The following is a 21,980-nucleotide window of genomic DNA, read 5'->3' on the forward strand; positions in this document are numbered from 1 at the left end:
TGCTTGAGTTGTCCCAGTTTTGACCATTGGGAGCTCTGGGAGCAATCTGATCACTCTCTGACTGCAGCCGAGACAATGGGCGGGAGAAGACAAAAGTGGAAGCAGGGAGACCAGTCAGGAAAAACTGTTGCAGCAAAGCAAGAGAGTGATGCGGATGACAGGAACTAAAGCAATGAAGGTGGAGAAAGGAGGGAGAATCTAAAGCCATTAAGGCAACAAAATGGACCAGCATTTGATACTGACTGGATGTGGGACAGAGAGATGGTGGGGGTGTGTATGTCACATGTTTTGATTTCTTCATAGCTCAAGAGTAAAGAATTATAACCCAGGAGGAAAGTCTTAGCTCAAACACTTAGAAAATAGTAATACAGGTAATTTCTAAAATTCTGTCTCTAATTCCCTAGGATGTTGTAGTTCCCCAAAATAGTCTCAATACAATATCACTAATGAAGGGAAATTACCAACTGTTAATCTGTGATTATTGGAAAGGGGTTTGGCAGCAGCTAGAAACAGAAAAATTTCCCATATTTTAGTCTCAGATATATGTAAATTGTACTATTAAATCACCTACAAATGGAAATTTAAAAGCATACTAACATACAGCTTGATATTTAGCATTTCAGAGATAACTTTGTTAGTAATGATTTTAAGACGGGATGATGAGAGCAAAATCTTGTCCCCTAATAACTCAGTATCTAACATAAAAATGTAGATGAACAAGTGCTGTCAACAAAATACAGTCAATGAATTAACTGTATGCACTTTCTTTCTTCATTAAGGTCATTTTAAAAGGAACAAACCTGGATATAAGAGAGCCAGGGCAATCCAATAAAAACAACCCGAAATTTAAAATCCCAAGATATAGAACTGAGAAAACTTTTTTTATAATTAGGAAAATAAATGGCAAGTACATATCCATGGGGCACCCACTACAAAATTCTTCTATTATAGTACTTTCACTAGAAGATAAACAGCTTATGTAATGGATTTCTGATAAAATTATTAAAGGCCCTCTTCCCCACCACTTAAAGAGCAATGACAGATATGTGTAACTAGTAGTTTTCTTGTCTTACTTCCTAAACATACGTAATGATAAAAGAAGGCAAAATATCCTATTTCTTACTGTCTCTCTGATCAACATTCATACTAATGGCATACTTACAACATATTCTCTTTTGATAGAGTACAATGGCTTTAGACAAGTCCAAACAGGTTCTCTGAATTGAGTGAAATAGCTATAATAAAAATACAGACAAAATGCTAAATAAAACAGACAGCAGTGAAATATAAAATAACCACAATAAACATAACCCTAGTGTTTGATTTGCCCATTGACAACAAGATCACATGCCTAAGTGTGCTTGGTGTCATGTGGTGTACTGTAGAGAAACTCTGACAAACCTTTTAAATATGCTCCCATTGTTCTATATTTATTGGAATTCATCATCTCTGTGATCTAAATTAAGATCTGCAGAAATATGATTTTCTCCAGACCATTGAAATAATAGCTGAAAAACAGAATCCTAAGTGAAAGGCCCAATTAGAGGATTTGGTAAACCAGAAACCTAATATTCATTCATAATCTAATTTATTTATTTTACTACTTGCCATCTCTTATTTTAATGGAGGCTCTGTCAATTAGGAACCATGTTTAAAACACAATCTTAGCTTATTTTGTGAACCTAATGTATTTAATGGCATGCTTCAATAACCCTACAAACAGCAAACAAAAATCAATCAGCTGAATTTTCTGTCTGTTTAGAAGACATCTGGTAAGATGGAGTTTACCTAGCAGCCCCGCCACGCCTCGTCTTCCCAATGATTTCATAAAACATAGAGAGAAGAAACCTAATGCCATGCTATGGCCACATAAGAGGTAAATAAGAGAAGAGCAGGTGGGATATACTGAGAAGAATCTAATGTAGTTTTAACTCATGGTGGTCCCAGTCTTTGCTTCAGAAACCGAGACAGCTCAAGAGAAGATAGGACAGATACTTCATACTTTCTCCACCAACTCACAGGCCAGGGCTGGGATCAATTTGAAAATCTGGAAGACAAAATTCTGCCTCTCAATATCCACCCAGTGAGGTAGAGCAGGGCTTTTCCTATCTCTTTCCTGGCTTACTGGCCATGGTGATGCAGTAGTTATGTCTTGGTATTATAAAGCATTTCACTATTTGACTCAAAACACATGATCTGCTTCGTAATAAATATGACCAAGTTATCTAATAAAAATGGATGCATGCATATATACTTAAATTGAAAACTATTCCCAGGAATGCTTATATGATAAAACGCAGACACGAAGAACAAATTTTACTAAATCTCATTTCACTACACTGCATCCTCTACCTGGTTTTCTTTTTAAACCTTTTTACCATAAAACAAAACAGAAAATCAGCAATCTGAATCTGTTCCTTAACAAATGTTTGATGTCAGTATTCTGAGTCAGAAACCACCAAAACATATGGACACAAGGAAATTTTAAAAATATGTTCAGGAACTATTCCGTTATTACGGTTCTTTTTTTTTTTTTTTTTTTTTAACTATGGTATAAATGCACATCTCTGGAGAATTCAATTGTATTAGTTGGACAATTGTATACACTCTTGTAACTACACCTCAAATTAAAATAAGAAATATTTCTACCGTATAATCAGTCTTCTCTGCTGTGGTATCCACTAAAAGATTTTTGCCATCACAGGTTAGTTTTGCCTGTTCTTAGACTTAAGAACTGTTTTTGAGAACACAATTTTATCAACAAGCAATTCTGACAAACACCTAAACTTGTATAATATTCGTACATTATATAAAAGTTTGTGTTTTATAGGGTTGCCCTCTATGGATAATAGTGTAAGGACCCATCAAATAGGTTTGCACATCGTTTTTATATGTTTTATTGATGGAATCCATTCTCTCTATAAACATCAACATTAGAATTAACATTTCTGCAACAGAAACCTCTTTCATGTCTAAAATTATTAGTCATGGCTAAGCACTTTGGACACTATGTGCTATTTTGATTAAAGTATAGTTGATTCAGTAAAAATGCAGCTGCAAAAGTCTATAAATATAAAATTACTATATTGTGTTTAATATACAAATAACTGATATAGTGAAGTCCTTTTTGGATAATGCTTGTATTTACTAGTGTGTTAAGAAAAAGTAAAACTGGAAGATGTAAAAAGTATATGCGACTTATAATCATTTCAACTATATTTAGAATACTAAATCAGAATAGATACCTCCTGGTTCTACCCTTCTCCATGGCAGCAATCTCCATTGGACCATCCCTATCAAACCCAACTTGTATTTGAAAAATTCCAATGACAGGGGTTAGGGGTGGAAACTATTATTCAGTAATACTTCCTGAACGTGTACTGTGTGACTGGCTGAGGGCACAAAGGTGAATAAACTGACACAAAATTTGACCTCCTAGTAGAGGGAGCACAGACAAACACTTAAGATAATTCCATAAGAGATGAGTACTCTGAATGTTGGTCCTGGGTCTGGTTCTACCCTCAGATGCATAGAATGAATTATCCTTCTTCCACACGATAAACCTTCCTATACAATTGACAGTGAACTTATCTCCCCTTAAACCTCTGTTCCAGTATAGCTATTTTATCATCCTGGCCATCCTTCTTAGAAAGCTTTATGAAATCTTTAGCTTTTTGTTTTAGCCCCATTAAATGTTTAGCTCATTAATTTTACCTTATATATTTAATGTGGAGATCATTTTGAATTTTTATCAGGTCATGTAACATATTATTCCTCTCAGTGCTCCGTCATTCACAGAAGTAATAAGTACACTTTAAAATTTTTAATCTAAACTCTTGGAGAATATCCAGCAACATGGGGAATTAGTGGGCATTCTACCAGTTATATTAGTATTCAGGATCGACCAGATATGAAATCAGCTCGCTGTACTATTAACTAATCTAATGAAATATCTACTTAGTTTATTCATTCTAGATTTTCCAGGGTTCAACACCAAGCTTACTAGACTCTATTTTCCAGGATCTTTTCCTGTCATCCTTTTCCCTCTTTTTAAGTTGCCCGACCCTAGTGTTGATATCACTAGTAGTAGTTCTTTAATTGCATTAATGTTTTTCAACAAATATTTACTGAGAACTTATTACATGCCATGCATTCCAGTTAAATGCTTGAAACGCAAACTAACCGAGGCATATAGGTGGTTACATGAGAATTTGTAGGTCTTTTGAAAACCGGCTGAGATGAAATTTATCTGATCCTAGATTTTCCTCACAAATTAGTTGTTTGCAATATGTTTTCATACATAAAGCATACCTACGCTTACCCAGGTGAGTGCACTCTAGGACTGTGACCCTAGCAAGGTGGCTGTGCTGGGACTGAGAGTGATAAAGAACTCACCTCCAGTTTGGCATCCAGGTCTGCATCGGAGGCCACAACGTGTTCATCTTCCTTCTTCCCCGTGGCTTTAATAAAGGCCTGCTTTGTTTCCCAATACTTCTGCTGCATCTTATTTACAACTGACTTATCCTGAGCATATCGATCCTGTAAGTCCCAGGGATAACTGCTAAAAAACATTTAGAGTTATAGTATTCGTGACTTTTATAATGATTAAGATATTGCAATGTGAAAAAAAATGTATCTAAGCATTATATTATACATTTAAAACAATAAACATATAAATTATTTTATGGTGATTAGATCAAACTCCAAAAATTTGGTAAGTTAGTGAGGAAAGAAAACAAGAACTTTTGCAGGAAATCGAGAAACTAAATCTTGAAGAGAGTTTAGATATCAATGGGGTACACATCCCTTTTAGAAGCGAAGAAAGTAAGACTGAACCAGACAGGGTGATTGGTTCATCATGCCAGAGAGTCAGAGATAAAGCCAGACACCAATGTCCCCTCCATTCCAGCATTACAGCCAACAGTGAAGTGACGGCAGAAAAGTAGAGATAAGGGGCTAAAAAATAGAATGCTTAAAATCTGTCACAGAGACACCTAAAATAGTCAAACTCACAGAATCAAAGGAGAATGGTGGCCACCAGGGGCTGGAGGTGGGGAGAGGGAAGTGGGAAATTACTAATCAATGGTCATAAAGTTTCAGTTATGCCAGATGAATAAATTCTAGAAAGCTGCTGTATAGCACTGCGCCTGCTGTCAACGATACTGTATCGCACACTTAAAAATTTGTTAAGAGGGTAGACCTCATGTTAAGTAGTCTTACCACAATCAGATAAAACTAAAAAAAAAAACCAAACAAAAAAAACATTTTTAAAAGTTCCATTACAGATTTCTGATATTAAAATGTTTAATTCTTAAATATAAATGCTTAAAACACAGATAGAAAGCCATTCTTCAGGAAGAGCATAGTAAAGATCAAATCAAAAAAAAAAAAAAAACTGGTAAGAAGCAATTAGGAGAAAAATTGAGAATGAAATGGAATTCTGTAAAAAGGACCAGAGTACCTCATATATTGACGGGAAGTTGGCTGTTGGTGTTCCATCCCTCCATGTTGTCTACACCATCCCCCTGTCTAGAGTTCGGCTCCAAAGGCCCACACAGGACCTCACTGTCTCCTACGCAGACATGTACATCATCTCTCACCCCACCCTTGTGCCACTCAAAGTCTGGCAGACCTGTGTCCTAGAACATGAGTTGCTTTACACTACTATATAAAAATACCTACATTCAAAACTTGATGACTTATGCTCTCCTTCCAGAAAACAGTTACAATTTCCAATTTACAGATTTATTCTTAAAAAGTCATAAGGCGTTTCAGATGACTTGCTTTGCAATGGTTATCTTTAGAGAGAGAAGTAGGATTTGGGGTACTTTCACGGTTTCTGGATTACTTAAAAGTTTTATTCTAAGTTTACAGCAGAGAAAAGAAAAAGCATAAAACCTTGATGTAAAAGATCATTTATCTGTACAGTATGTGTATTAAAAGTATATAGCCCTTGGTTATTTCAGGAGAATGGAATTTTCAAGAATGGGGAATTGGGTGGACTCCTTTATATTTGTGTCTTTTTTTTTTTTTTTTGGTCAAAAGTCATGGATTAACAGAAAAAAAAATCCATTTTGAAAAAGCAAAAGGGACTTTAGAGATCTAGTGATCACCCCATCATTTAACAAATGAGGAACCTTAGGTTTTAAAAGGTTAAGAATCTTGTCTAAAGTCACACAGGATTATAATCCAGGCCTCTAAACCTCAGTCCAGTGCTCATTTCAATGATCTCTATAGCTCTCACATTTTGGCAGCTAACAATGAAATGGCAGAGTAAGTGGTAGAAGACTTTGGGGAGAGGCCCACTTCTTGGGGCTTTCCAGTCTCCCTTATACAAGTGACTACTTCCCTGAGCCTGCTGCCATAGTATGACAGCCATTACCCAGGTCACGGGATGGAACCACCCCCTTGTCTTAATGAGGTAAGATAGAACAATTTAAAAAATTGTCTGACAATTCTTAGTTAGAAAAACGTCATATGGGGAAATTCAGGGAAACTAAATCCCTTAGCTTTTTATTAATTACCTTTTAAAACTCATTACATTTTAAGAGATGCAAAAATTCTTTCGAAGTTTGACATTTGATATTACAGAGAACTTGGACCTGATTGCTTCTCTACCAAGAGAGGAGAGATTAAAAAGTACACCCTTTGTTATAATTAATTGTGCATTTGAAAATACACGCCACATTTTTTGATGATACAAATTAAAGAAGGTAGAACATGACAAAGACCTACTTGCCTGTTGGGTTCAAAATGGTTCAGAAACACTGCTTGAAAAAGATTCGGGATTTATAAAACATTAACCGTGCTGCTTAGATGTATTAACAGGCACATAAATGTCAGTACTAGCAATGCTATATGATTACCACATCTGTTTTCGTTATCATCATTTAATCCCAACATGAAGGTTGAAGTCATGACTATAAATTAATGAGTCTGAGTTTCTGTTCATTATTTTACAACTTCACTCCATAAAATATCGTTATAACTCTAATATTAGATGTTGTAAATAAGATAGTGATAAAAAAAAAAAAGTCAACTCATTACATTTGAAGAAGTGGTGGTAAGAAAAGCCCATATTAGATTCTCAAGAGCAAAGTTGTATGTAAATAAATTTCTTAGAGACTACTCATTACATAAGAACTTATATAATATCTTGGTTACTTCATTTTCATATTACATTTAATGGGAATACTGAACTTGACTACACTCAACATTGACTAGGGACTAAGGGGTTATTTATTGCTAATGAAACTCTTGATTTTTCTATTCAGTAAACATTTATCGAGCATATACTATGTGCTTTTCTCTTTCATTAGCCTCTCCCAATTCAGAAAAGACAACAAATTACTTACCATTTGTGTCCTGACATGTTTTCTTCTTCTTCTTCTTCTTCTTTTTCTACTGTTGATGATTTGGGAAGAAGGGGCAGGGAAAAAGCATGAGAGGATAAGTTATATTATAACCTGAAATAAAACAAATATGTTTAACAGTTACACACTATATTACAATTGCATGGTTTTTTTGACACACATAAATTTTGATCTAGCCATTTTAGAGGCCAAACACTATTATATAATAACACTGTACACTGGTGTCAGAATAGTTCAGCTAAGTAGCACTGGAAGAAATATCTCAAATGAAGTTTAAGAAGTGAACAAGCAAGTTGAATGAAAAAAAAAAAAAGTGTCAGAAGACTACATAAAATATGAGACCACAAGATGCAAAGCAATACTATATACTATTGAAGTATAGAAATGTTATATAGTGAAGGCACAACGAATTGCTTAGGAATGATGAACACTAGATCCCAGATAGCAGTTACCACTGCAGTGTGGGGGTACACAGGGTCTTCAACTGTACCCGTAGTATTTTCTTTGCTAATCTAAGTGGAGAGATACTGCATTTGTGTATCTCTTTACAGATTTGAAATAGTCCATATTCAGTATTTCTAAAAACTGAACCAGCCCATTGTAAAAAATAAAAGAAAGAAAAACAAACAAAGGAAAATTTTCAATGAACTAGAACAAGATACTGAGAAGGATAAAAAGGAGGAAAATGTGATTTTTCTGTTTTTACCAGACTGACATTGTATTTTCATCTTCTTAGTAAATATGGGAGTCACTTGATGCCTTTGCTCCTCACTCCATTTGCCTCACTCTTGGAAGCTAGCCAACTAACCCAGCCACACTTACCTACTATTTACTGGAAAGAATGGTGAACGATCTACCTAAAGAAATGGCCTCTGGCCAAAGACTGCCGGCTACCAGAGCAAATGCTTACTTAGTGTATAAATGCTCTGGCTATTCCAACAAAATCAATGCAATCATTCTCCCTCTGCTCAGAAAGGGTCCTGGCAACTAGAACCCCTGAAATTATTAGAGATTCCCAGGATTTTAAAAAATGTTGAAATTCAAGGCTTCAGGTGAGGGGAAGGAGGACACTTTCTGAGTGTCTGGATGTCACTGGAATGACAACACCCCATCTTGAGCATCTCTCTTTCCCCTGGAGGGCATCCAGGCCCTCAGACAAGTTGCTTTGGGAATGACAGTCTTGATGAGTAAGCCTTGCCCCCTACTCAGTAAACTGTGGAGAGGCCATGAACCACCCACAGAGCTTCACAGCAAACACACAGTTTACTTAGCTCAAAGCTTCCAACAAAATTTCTCATGAAAAGGTATTGTTCAAGGAAATGGAATTATTATACACTTTCCTTGAATTCAATTTTATTAGGAACTATTAGGATAGTACTTTCTGATTAATGTTTTATTGCAGTTAAAAAATAATATAAATTTCTTCTATTATTTTTTGAGTGTACAGTACAGTATATGCACATTGCTGTAACGGCTCTCCAGAACTTTTTCATCTTGCATGACTGAAATTTGTACCCAATCAACAATTCTGTTTCCTCCTCCCCCAGCCCCTGGCAACCACCATCCTGCCTTCCATTTCTATGAGTTTGACTATCTTAGATACATTATATAAAGTGGAATCATGCAATATTTGTCTTTTTGTGATTGGCTTATTTCACTTAGCACAATGTCCTTATTGCCTCCACGTTGCAACATAGGACAGTTTTCCTTCTTTTCTAAGGCTGAATAATAGTCCATTGTATATATATATAGCACATTTGCTTTATCCATTCATCCATCCATTAAAGGATATATAGGTTGCTTCCATATCTTGGCTGTTGTAAATACTGCTGCAATCAACATGGGTGTGCAAATATCTCATTGAGATTCTCTTCTTAATTTTTTGGATGTATACCAGAATTGGGATTGCTAGATCACATGGTAGTTCTACTTTTGATCTTTTGAGTAACCTCAAGACTTTTTCCACAGTGACTGTACCATTTTACAAGCCCACAAACAGTGCTTCAAGGGTTCCAATTTCTGCACATTCTATCAACACTTGTTAGTTTCTGTTTGTTTGTTTTGTTAACAGTCATTCTAATGGGTACAAGGTGATATCTCATTATGGTTTTGATTTGTATTTCTCTGATTAGTGAAGTTGAGCATCTTCTCATGCTTTTTAGCCATTACATTAGTATGTCTTCTTTGGATAAATATCTATTCAAGTCCTTTGCTTATTTTTTAATTGGTTATTTTTATTTTGTATTACATTGTAGGAGTTCTAGATATTCTGGATATTAACTTTTTATCTGATACATGGTTTGTGAATATTTTTCTCCCCTTCAGTAAGTTGCCTTTTCACTGTTATTTCATTTGCTACATTTTTAAAAATTAATTTCTTCTTATTAAAATATTTAAAAATTTAAGTTCTTTGTAGTGTAATAGATAATAAAATCACTGAGCAAACTGTTCCTACTACCTGAACTTCCAGGATACTCCCAGATCACAATGGCATATGGCAGTGCTCCCCAGGGCATTGTTTACAGACCATCTGCATTGCAATCTTCTGGGGTGTTAATGAGCAGATTCCGGGACCCCACCCCCCTTACCTACACATTCTGAGAATGTGTCTGGGAATCTGTATTTGTGACAGGCTTTGCCAGTGATTCTTAAGCACTTTACAGTCTGAACACCAAAGCTAAATGGCACTCAGCTAAAATTCTTTCTAGAAATGGATCTTTCTTGAATAAACTGCTAAATTTTTTATATGGCACTTGAGTAAAGGGATTAATCAGATCAACTCTATAGGGCATATGTGAATGTCTCGTGAGAAGGCAGCTACAGCCAGGGCTTTTGTTTCCTTACTGTATATTCTAGCCCCATACGCCATGGACAATTAATAAACATTTTAAGATTTCCCGACAAAATCCATCTCGTCTTGCTCTATCATTTCCTAAACCCACAGGCTCAAAATCAACACTTTAAAAAATTGTTATAGTTCTCATCCACTCATTCCTTTCGATTATACAGTTCGGTTTATCAAACATGCCTTGAGTATCTAATTAATATGTACCGGGCACTGTACCTGGCCTCAAGGAACTCATAGTCTAGATCAGCTCTGCCCAACAGAAATATGCTATGAGCTATTATGTAATTTTAAATGATCTAATAGTCATGTTTTAAAAAAGTTTAAAAAATAATAAATTTTAATATATATTTTAACTCAATATATCTAAATATTATTTCAACATGTAATCAAAAAACTTGCTAATGACATATTTTGCACTTGTGTTTTTGTACCAAGTCTGGAATCAGGTGTGCATTTCACACCTGCAGGACATATCCTCTGAGACTAGCCACACTGGGTGCTCGCTCGACGGCCACATGCAGTTGGTTGGCGGCTACAGTACTGAATAGTGCAGGTTGCACAGGAAAGACAAACATATAAACATAATTTTCAGACCCAGGAGACTTTACATTTCTAAGGGACGTATATAAAAAATACTTCATGAATCCCCAAATTCGTAAACCCTGCTGTAAAAAATATCATTTCCCCTGTAAAAAACAATAAAGCCTGTGATTAGCTAATACTTCATTCATAATTCTGCAGTGGAAACTATTTCTCCCCTTCTGCTTCAAGGCACTTATGAAAGAAGCACCAAATAAATGGTATCACGTCTTAAGCTTTTTAGGCACAGAGAACACTTTCTAAAGTTCTGCTTGTGGCCACCTTCCCTTGGGAGACAAGCAAAGAAGAACAAGTATCAAGCAGCTGACGAACTGTGAGTGCCACGATAAGAAAAAGACAAAAGCACCAATATTATTAAATTTAGTGTGACTTGACCACGTGAATGTTTCTGTTTCAAGAAACTCTGTCTCCTCAAGGAAGACAAAGCAGCTGAGCCAGTAATAATTAAGACCCACTCAAGATGCAGAGGTCCACAAGTTAACGGATCAATGAAAATCGAATTCTTACTTCTGAGAATAACCTTGAGAGTGGGTCAAGTGTGAGTTAGGGAGGAGCAGGCTCTGCGCCTAAGACAAGAAATAAAGGGGAAGGTGTCTCCCTGCTTGGAGGTGAGACTGCTGCTGCAGTCAGGACCTTTTGCTTAAGTGACACTAAGACTGCCAACCTAATCCTCTTAGACTTTCCCAGGCTTTACCTTGATGGCGCTGTGACACCTTCACTTCCTGCTCCAAGGCTCGGCATTAAAACCATAGTTGTTCTCAGGTACATGTGGCTGAGAGACCATCGTGCCCAGTGGAGAGAACAGGGAGGAGGGATACTTTGTTCATATTTTCTACTGGGGTTCTGTGCAATAATTATCCTCGTTTTCCCTCTCTGCTTTTCTTACATGCTTGCTGTGTTGACTCTGCAATTTTGTGCACGGGCTGCAATTGTTCCGCTTGTTTATATTTCCTATATTTTGAAAAGCTATTTTGAACACGTCGGATGGCCAATACATAAGCAAAAGTTTTTTCTAAATACCCCCACAAAATTTTTTGCCAATATTGCAAGGTTCACAGAATGCTAAAAGCCAGCCTGGTTTAAACAAAGTTTGATGCATTGCTACAAAGAAGGGAAGTCAGTCTGTCCTCAGCGGCTTTAAACCCTAAATCTGGATGCTCTTCCTTAGAGATCGAACATGGGGAAGCACTTTCATTCCATATATGCTGCCTGTAACACCACTGAACATTTGTTTTGGCCCAGAACCCTATTCTAGAAGCTTATGGAGTTAGCTGATGGCACCGCCAATTAATTTGGATTCTGCAAGGAATCCAAAATTCTTAAGCCAACCCTTAATCAGAGTAAAGGTAAAATCAGCAGTTCTATTTCATCATATCAATACACTCAACTCACAAAAATATTTCAATAAGCTTCCACTAGAATCACATTTCCCAAGTGTGTCCTGTTTTTGGTGCGGTTTCATGTCTCACATTAATTACCTATTCAACTTTTTTTTTAACCTATCTAAATTAAGCAGTCGATTTTTCTCTTCTATCCATGAGCAGTTTTTCCATTAGTTGGAGCACTAGCTGAAACTGGGTCCAGAATCCATTTTTCCTGTATATGTACTGAACATATGGTAGATTCTCTTGAATTGCAGATCTGACCCACTGCCAAATTTGTCATTTCCTCTTTAATATATTAAAAATTTCTATTTTCTAACTAAAAATTGTCACTATCTTAGAACCCTTCAATTCTGTTGTGCACACCAACATTTCTCTTTCTTTGGGAAGTGGGTCATTTTCCCCTCCATACAAAGCACACTTTCCAAGAGAACAGAACAGTGTCTTGCAGCGATGTCAGTGAAAAGTGTTAAGTTTGAATCATCCCATAGTAAAATCATTCATTCTCAAACACCAGCTTTATGGCACTGCATGTCACTGAACACAGTGCAAATCTTTTCACATTCCAACATTTCTGAAGCTAGGATGTGTCTTGGATTTATACCTTGTCAACTATCTGGAAGTCATTTTTCTTTCTTCATGGAACATAAAATGTAAAAGATCTCATGAGCAATGGTTTCTTAAGTTGATGAAATACAGAATAATTCTTTAAAATTAAGCCTTGGTAAAATTACATATCACTATGTGCCACAGACTTTGGGAGATATTTGTGTATAATAGAAGAATCCAAAGTCAAGAAATGCCAGATGTTGCTTGTGATATGGAATGAGTGCCATAAGAGGGGAAGGTGCCCAGGGCTAGAGGAACAGAATGGAGAGGGAACAGAGCTGACTTCCCACAGGGCCTTTGGGCAGAGTGTCTATGAATTAGTGGCTGGTCATGTGAAGGTTAAGAGTATGTATGTGTGTTGGGGTGGTGATGGTGGTGTTATTCCAAGCAGATGGAAAGCAATGAAGCAATTCCTCCATAGTAGAACTCCATGGTGTGTGCATGTAACCAATCATAGCAGTTGTGCATTCCTCTAATTTAAAGAAAGATGATGTGATTACAGAGACACCGGGGGCAATCTCTGAGGCCACCTTTTGTCGCTTTTAGCATTTAGCTATGTTCTGTAGGCACTAAGGGTAGGCACTCAATGCTATTTATTTCACATTTAGTGAATACCTTCTATGCCCTGTCTAGACTTCATCTTTGACCATCCACAACAAATGTTGGAAGCTTGTGGCATGTCTCTTAAATTTAGCTTCCAATTGCACAATACTAATTTATAACAATTTTCTGCTTATTCCATATTCTCATTATTTCAGATATTAATTTCATCTAGAAATATTAACAGTTTTCAATATTTTGTTTTGCCTTTGGGTTGATTTCTCTGGTGCAATCTCAGGACTAAAGTAAGTCATATAATTTAGAGCTGAGAGGAAGTTGAGACAATTAAATGAAGCCCCTTTCTTTTCAAATAGGTACTGGTGATCAAGAGAGGTCAGTAATAGGCCTGGGAGAACAAAGCCACATAGCTTCAGAGCCGGGGTTACTATGCAGTCTCCCACTGGCTTGCCTAATCAAAGGAAGAAACACAAATTTGTCAGAGGTTCCAGGTACAAAGCTGAAAAATAATGTTTGTACATTTCTTTTGCTCCAAGTATTATTCATCTTTTTTTCTCAGAGGTTTATCTCTAGTCACTTCCACTTATATCAATAATGATTTTTACAATTACATGAAGCGTGTTTTATATATAAATATTTAAACAGTTTCTGTAAAAACAAGGGAAAAACTGAAACAATCCTCCAAGAATAATTAACTATATTTATTATTATTTTAAAAATCTTGATTCATCAGTTCACGTTCACGCAGTTGAAAAAGAGATACTTACAGAGGGTGGGAAGTTGAATTATCTTTTGTACTTTCAAAAGCTAAACATCCAAGGGAAGATTTTGTTCATTGCTTTTCCTCTGACTAGAACAATTAATGTAATTTGACTAGCTTTTATGGGTGTTTTTATTCTCTCTAAGATATCACGCAGCTTTCCCTTTGAGATTTTGTTAAGGTTAGATTACTTGAGCATTCCATATAACTAAATGGTTTCTTTCTAATTGAGTTTTATGTCTCCTGCAAATGATTTTTGACATTTCACCAATTAACAAGTAAAAGTGGAACATGAGCACGCTTTAATTTTGTGAGTCATGTTTTAATTTTGCGAGTCAGCAAATCTTACAAGAGGAAAACAGAATTCTAACCTTATTCAAGGCAACTAAAAGATGAATGAGTTTTTATTTATACCCTACACATGTAAGTAACTGTTAAAATATGAATTTTCTGTTAATGAATTGGGGTCTTAGGATATTTTTAAATGATCATTTAAACAGCTCAGGTATTATAAGCAAGTATTAATTAAGTTTAATGACTCTCCAAATCTATTAAAATCACATTTCTAAAGTCAATTTTTTAAATGACAATAATTTGTCTCCCAATATTCTGCTCAATATAAAATAAAAGCAGGTAAGCCCACGACCATGCCAAAAACTTCTGCCTGCTCCAAATCACTTTACCTACCTGGCCTTACTTTGTATATCTGTAAAACAGTAGAGTAGGCTAGCTGATATCTAGAATGCCATCAGCCACAGAAACTATAAAGCTAACTTTAATTACTTTTAGAGGCATTTATATGTAATAGAAAGTTGAGAGACAGTGAACGTATCTTTTTTAAAGATGAGGAAATTAGGGTTCTAAAAATGGAGAAAACTTGTCCAAGATCAGGTTAAAGATCAAGTTCACCAGAAGGAATGCTGGGATTGAAACTAATCGCACCTGGTGTTCTCCTCAGTCTCTTCTAGTCTGAGATGTTTCTCAAAGGAAAATATCAAAATAGCCTGTCATATTCTAAGAAACTAAAAAATTAATCCAGGATGGCCTCAAAAAGGTTTTCATCCTTAACATTAATATTAGTTAAAGGTATTATGTCCCCACAAAGCAAACGAAAAACAAAATAAACCATACTAGTCAAACTGCTCACAAGGGGCATGGTTTAGGTCTTGTCCTTCTTTCTCTTACTTAAAGCCCTGCTTGCAAAGAATGTTCCAGGGTAAATTTTGTGCCACAACAAAAATCATGGCAACAATAACAAAGAGGCTGGCATGTGAAAACAATAAACCTCAAAGAACTACAAGAGCAAATAATATAAAAATGGATTAGAGGGCTGGAAACAGAAAAAGAACAAATATGTTCCTTTTGCTAAAGAAAAATTTAATTCACCTCTGATTTATATTAGGTCTGTTTATGTAATATTCGAATGCAAATTAGAATTTAGCATATGGATTTCCATCTCTAGTACTTATGGCGGCTTTTTCTCTACAAGCTAGTGTGAAAAGAAAAGGTGATGAAAGAATGTCCTAGTCAGAAAAAGGTCTCAATCAAATTCTGTAAAGAAATTTACATCCTTCAACTGCCAGCACAGAACATTATTAAATCACAGGAATAAATGTTTGCCTTAAATTACATTTTTAATACTGCATTTTATAATTGGGAACCAATTATCCAATTACAAAATCTGCACGGCTCTTATAAACACTATATTAAAGAATGACACCTATTTAAAATTTTTTTATGAAAGAATAATCTGAGATAAATTCACTTTATCATCCAAGATTGTACTGTCCAAACCAGCAGCCACCAGCCACATGTAGCTATTGAGCACTTGAAATATGGTTGGTCTGAATTCAGATATACTTTCAATATAAAACATACACTGGATTTTGAAGATTTAGTACCCCCTAAAAAAGGTAAAACATCTCATGTGTAAATCTATATTTCAGTTATAAAAATTACATGTATTTTCTGTTGGTATATTTAAATTGTATAATGATATCACTATATTATATTATATATATTTACACATTCTATTTTATATTTAATTGTATTTTATATTTATTTACATAATATTAATGTATTTTTATATTATATTTTGAAATATTTTGAATACATTAGGTTAAATAAAATATATTACCTAACTTTACCTATTTCTTTTTAATTTTTTAAGTGTGCATATTAGAACATTTTAAATTACATATGTGGCTGCCATTATATTTTTATGGACAGCCTCAGTCTATGGCATTAAGTAAATTAGAAAAGAGCTAAAAATTAATTCCATAACTTAGGTCACTAGTATTCTGTACAGATACAAACATCTTTAAACAGTTCTTTCTCCCCAGAATCCCTGATAATTATTGTCAGAAATGTTACAAACATAAAATCTCAAATATATATGTATATATACAAATATTATATACGTGTGTGTATGTATACATAATATATGGTCATTTACAAAATGGTTACACTCTGTATTTTCCTAAGTTGCTTTAAAAAGGTTCAAATCTATGTGCAAAATGTACTATTTCAAATCAGATTCATGTGAAAGAGAAGTGGATGAACTAAAAAGCCATCAAAAGTGAAAAGATAAGAATGATCTTTTTCTCATACACACACACACACACACACACCTACAAATATAAAATATATACATATATTTCTAAATGGAATATATTACATATAATTTATATACAAATATATAGAAATAAACAAATGGCTAATATTATTACAAGTACGATGGAAGAAAATGAGTGAGCCTACAGCAACCACAACTCCATGAAATTACACATTAGCATAATGTCAGCAGTCAGAATAATTAGGGAGGCACTAATGTTTAGAAGGTTCTTTTTCTCTAACGTTTAATTCATAGTAAAGCATCTTAAAGAGATGACCAAATAATTCCCTATGTCTCCACAGGATCACTCGGAGCTAGGAGAGAATTTATAGATCATTTAGCCCAATCTCCTCTTTTCACAAAGGAGGAAACTGAGGCCCTGGACTAAAGAAAATTTCCCAAGGCACAAAGTGCGCCTTTTTCATTAGGATTAAATGACTGAAATGCACAGACACCAGTAAGTGGTTTATAAAATGTCAATGCTGTGCACAGGTCCTGTAAACAAACCACTGCTCTTTTTTCTGGAAATTGCATGCATTCGAGGACTTTGCTGTTTGAGTTTGGGCTGTCTTAAGAGTAAGGGATGAAGGTAGCCCAAGCAGGGGAGGGAGGAACAACAAGAGGACCTTAAAATAAAAGTCAGAAGCAAAGGGAAGCAGAGAGTAAGAGAAAGTGCTGTATTTTCATATACCAACTGACAGAGCCACCTTGCCTATACCGGGTCATCTAGTTGGTGTCACTTGAGAACTAATAAAAGATCTCTCTTCCAGGCTTTCTCTACTTTCTTACAGAAGAAACGTATGGGGTTAAACGGCAGCAATTCCTGGAGTGAAAAAGGCACAGGACTGGTTATTCGGATGGGGATCAGGAAAGACAGCGCCACTGAGCATATACCTGGCAGGGCAGGTCCAATAAGCAGGAAATAGCCCACAGGCACACAGCTCTAGGTCAGAAGTACAGCGAAGAGAGAAGCAGGAAGCAGAAAGTGGGGAGTGGTTTGGCACCGATGCAATGTTTACCTATTTTACAATGAGGCCCACGCTGCCTATGGCAATGCTGAGGACAGAGCATTAGCTACAAGGACACTATCTCCTGGCCTTCACGGAGTAGCAGGTAGAGGAAACTCCCCAGTGATGATGACCAGTTTCCCTCCTCATGCACCATGGGGAATCGTGGCCCTTGGCGGCATTATGCTGGGCACCTTCTCTCATAGCATCCACTCCTCATGCACCACTACTCACTTCTTTGGAACTTTCCAGTACCATGATTGTAACCAGTACTGTCCACTTTTTTCTCTCCTGAAGGGATGAGTTTCACCTCCTTGCCCCTTCCCACCTTAGTCCATCGAATCCCTTCTTTTCCAGATTAATCAACCTCCTTTTCTGCCCTCAACTCATATTCTTCAACCTCTTTCTTCCTCCAGTTACCATCCTCTTCCTTCTCTTCAGAGTTCTTCTAAGCCATGCCATCTGGTTCCTTTCTCCACCATACCACACAGTGTCTCACTATGAGCCCAGCTCAAGTTTCATCTCATTTGACCTTTGAATAAGTTCCTTCCCCTTCCGTGATGTCTCAGGAAACACTCTCTACACTTTAATACTTTTTCAGTGTTCTTTGTTAGCTCCTCTGCCTCTGTGCCTGCATCTCAGGTATCAGTGATCTGTAAGGTTCCAACCTTGGTTGTTTTCTGTTACACTTAATTTGCTCTCTGTAGGTGATTCAATAAACTTCCGTGGCTTCAATCAAAGCTGTGTGCCAATGACGTCCAACCTTAAACACCTCTCCAGAGATTACAGTCCAGAGATGGAAATGTGGATCTGGTACCCTGACAGCTGTTTAAATTTCCATCTCCCTACTGTAATCTTCACCTGAATGTCCCACAGGCACTTCAAACACAGCACATCTAAAACTTAACTGATCTCTTGACTACATCGTCTCCTTCTTATTGTCACAGCCAGGACGGTCTAGGCCTTCACAGGCAACACTAGCCCTCTCTCTGCCTGCTCCACATTTTTACAGCAGAGTTTGCACTATTACTATAATATGCAAATCTAATTATACCACCCTCCTACCAGGGAAAATTCCAAACTTCTAACCAAAAAACCCAAGCCCTTTTACATTTTGGGCCCCTTTACAAATATTTTTACTATATCTCACACGGAACTATGCCTCCTGGTCATTTCAGAATGCTAGAGCTTTCCTGAAATACACTATGACTTCAAGGCTTGCAAAGTTTCCTTCCACTTGAAATAACCTCCCTTCCTTTATCCAATTGGCCAACTTAAATCTTACTTTAAGACTCTCCTCAAATGTCACCTCCTCTGTGAAGCCTTCCCCAACCCAACATCTACTGTGCTACCCCTCCCATCCTCCCCACTGAAGAGTTAACTGTCCCAGGCTGGTGGTCCCTCGCACTCCCATTACTCTCTGCAATGAGCTAATGACATCTGCTTCTCCTGCACTGCACTGCAAGCCTCTTGATGACAGGGACCTTCACTGATTCATCTTTGCCTCCTTACACCATGCACAGTACCTGAAACACAGTAGGTCTTTAGTAAACATGTGCTGGACAAATGGCAACAATTCTGTGCTACCATTTACTGACCACTTCACATGCGTGAAGCATTAAACCCCACTATCTCATCCCCACACCACCACTATAAAGGGGATGCCACTCTCTTTTGCCTATAAGGAAAAATTAAGCTTAGAAAGGTGAAGTAGTTTGCCCAAGTCAATAACTAGTAAATTCAGGTCTGCTTTCAAGCTCCTGTGTTTGATCACTCCTTTCTATTGATAGATGAGAGAGATCAGATAACGGGCTTTGTTTCTGTGAAAACAATCTCTTATAATCAGGCTCTGGCCCTGCATTAGTCCCAAATCCATCCCCACCACAGGGCTTGTGCACACAAAACCTTGCTGATGGACACCTGGTGGTTATTGGGGTTCCTACCAATAAGGAGAGGTGGGGACCATTGATCACGATCAGCTCGTTGGTCTCTGGCTTAGGATGTGCTACCCCAGGGGCATGCAGAGAAGGCTGGATTTCCCCTAAGCACCATCAGGTTTCAGACACTGGTGTCCATGCCCTATTCTGGGAACAGAGAAGTGGGTGTGAGCGGTCATGATGATGGTAAGTAATGGAAGGGATTTTAATATGTGCTCTGGGAAAGTAGCTGCAATATTCAATATTCTCTCCTTGTTCAAATACTCTCACTGCCTAGAATGGGAGGGCCTTTCCTCTCTCAAATCGCTACTCTCAGGGTTAACAATACGCCATTATCTGTATAATTAGTGATCCATCACTAAACACACCTATCTCGTGTTTCCCACCCCATGGTACTGTATTGCATTTAGTTGTCTTTTTCACTAACCCTCTTTTAACTTTATGTATTTTTAGTTAAGCGTAGTCTAAAATTGACTTCTTCAATTCTAATTCTAATGACTTTAATATCAGTCCCCTATTTTCCACTAAGACCTCCACTACTGCTACACCTATCTAGCACATAAGTCCTGTGTTTGCCCTGATTAATACATTTCATTCTCTCAAATCACAAATGATCAAACTTGCCCAAGGTCACTCAGCTAATCAGGGACACACATGCACACTGGGCTGCAGGCATGAGGACTATTTGCTAGTATTCTCTCCCTTTGTACTTCTGGATACTATGCTAGGAACTCTTTCCATTTCTAACTCTTTTCATCTGCTAAATTCCTATTGGTTGTTTAAGGCTCAGCTCAAGGGCCACCTCCTCCATGAATCTTCTTGGGTTCTCTCTGCTCTCTCTTCCACTTGCGTGTGGTGCCTCTGGTGTAGGCTTCGCCCTTCACTTTTCCACTGACTCCTCCATCTCCCTTACCAGGCTCTAGCTGTCCCCAAAGCAGGGAGGGCCTGGGTCTTATCTTGGGATTCCCAGTACTAGCCCGGTGCATGGCACATGACATAGACACAGCAAATGCTCGCTCATTACTGAGTAGTGACCCCACTTCTCTGATTTGGTCAAAGACCTGGTGAATGATGTCATCTGACTTACAAGGAAAGACTTCTCACCATGAACAATGCCATTTTCTCAGATTCCCATGAACTTATTCTCTCTTACTAGGTCTATACTGGGACAAGTAGTTACTATTATGAGATGAGGAACTATCACTTCATGCATATTATGCTTATCTTGACAACACTGCCAGGCAGGCATCATCCTCATTTTTATGGATGAAGTTCAAATTCAGTTATGCTAAGTAACTGGTCTACAGTCACATAGAAAGAAGGCTTCATTTAAAAAGCATATGTAAAATGTCCTATTATGTGTATTCATCCCTGTCCTAGAGAGATTCATCAATACTTGAAATTACTTACACATACACATACACACACAGAGCACACATATTTGGATGCTTGAGTAGTGAAAGCATGGTCAACTTGGACTTACAGAGGTTCAAGGCTGTTCTATCACATGCATTACCCAGGGAATCTCATGCTTGTAGTCTTAACTTTCTTAGTACTAAAAATTATACTTACTTACCTCAAAGGGAGTTGAATATACAGTTTTGTTAAGGAGGCGGGCATAGGCCCATTTTAGAGCACTGTGGTGGATAAAGAGTTTGGTACAGTGTCTCTCAAAGAGTGTAGAAGGACCTTGGATATTAGAGCCACCTAAGGTTAACAGGAGATGGGGAAAAACAGGCTGGGAATCCGTATTTAAGAAGACCCCAAATGAGTCCATTGGACAGAAAAGTTTGATAAATACCAGGTTAGAACAATGCTTCTCAGACTTTAATGTACACATGAATCACTTGGAGATCTTATTAAAATCATATTAAAATTCAGTAGGTCTGGTGGGATGAGATTCTGTGTGTCTAACAAGATCCAAGGGGAAGCGAGTATTGGTGGTCTATGATTCACACTTGAGTGACGGGGGTTTTAAAGGTCTATCCCCACTGCAATAAATTAGCTTTGCTTGGTTCCTGAACCACAGATCACATTCTCCAATTTTAGGGAGTATTCCATAGAGCCCCAGAGTCTCAATATTGGGACAAAATCACTTGAACTACTCAAAACCAAAGTGGATCACCTTCCCTATTACGGGGAAAAAGCAGTAGCATCCTTTTCAGAAATAGACAGCATATATATTTAGCATGCGAAAGAATAATTTACTGCTACTACTTTTCCCATATGCTGTGCAAGCATTTTCTATACATATAAAAATTAATAACAGAAACTAAATTTAAATGGCATTGG

General features: G+C 37.0%; 1 protein-coding gene across 9 annotated transcripts in view; it reads right to left on the reverse strand.

The window, feature by feature from the left end:
• The window catches only part of ICA1 (islet cell autoantigen 1), a 130,723-nt gene that overhangs the window by 105,450 nt on the left and 3,293 nt on the right, over window positions 1-21,980 (reverse strand). For 5 of the 9 annotated variants that reach the window (XM_016133673.2, XM_016133666.2, XM_016133665.2 and 2 more), the window contains exons 2-4: window positions 7,356-7,466; window positions 4,396-4,561; window positions 1,163-1,235 (exon numbers count right to left, since the gene is read on the reverse strand). In XM_016133673.2, the coding sequence (XP_015989159.2) occupies window positions 1,163-1,235; window positions 4,396-4,561; window positions 7,356-7,372 (256 nt within the window). In that variant the 5' untranslated portion in view covers window positions 7,373-7,466. The remainder of the gene's footprint in view (window positions 1-1,162; window positions 1,236-4,395; window positions 4,562-7,355; window positions 7,467-21,980) is intronic. The other 4 variants (XM_016133669.2, XM_036230378.1, XM_016133670.2 and 1 more) reach the window with 3 other exon arrangements.

The sequence above is a fragment of the Rousettus aegyptiacus genome, unplaced genomic scaffold (genome assembly GCF_014176215.1).
Source record: "Rousettus aegyptiacus isolate mRouAeg1 unplaced genomic scaffold, mRouAeg1.p scaffold_m13_p_13, whole genome shotgun sequence".
In the NCBI taxonomy this organism is placed as follows: Eukaryota; Metazoa; Chordata; class Mammalia; order Chiroptera; family Pteropodidae; genus Rousettus; species Rousettus aegyptiacus.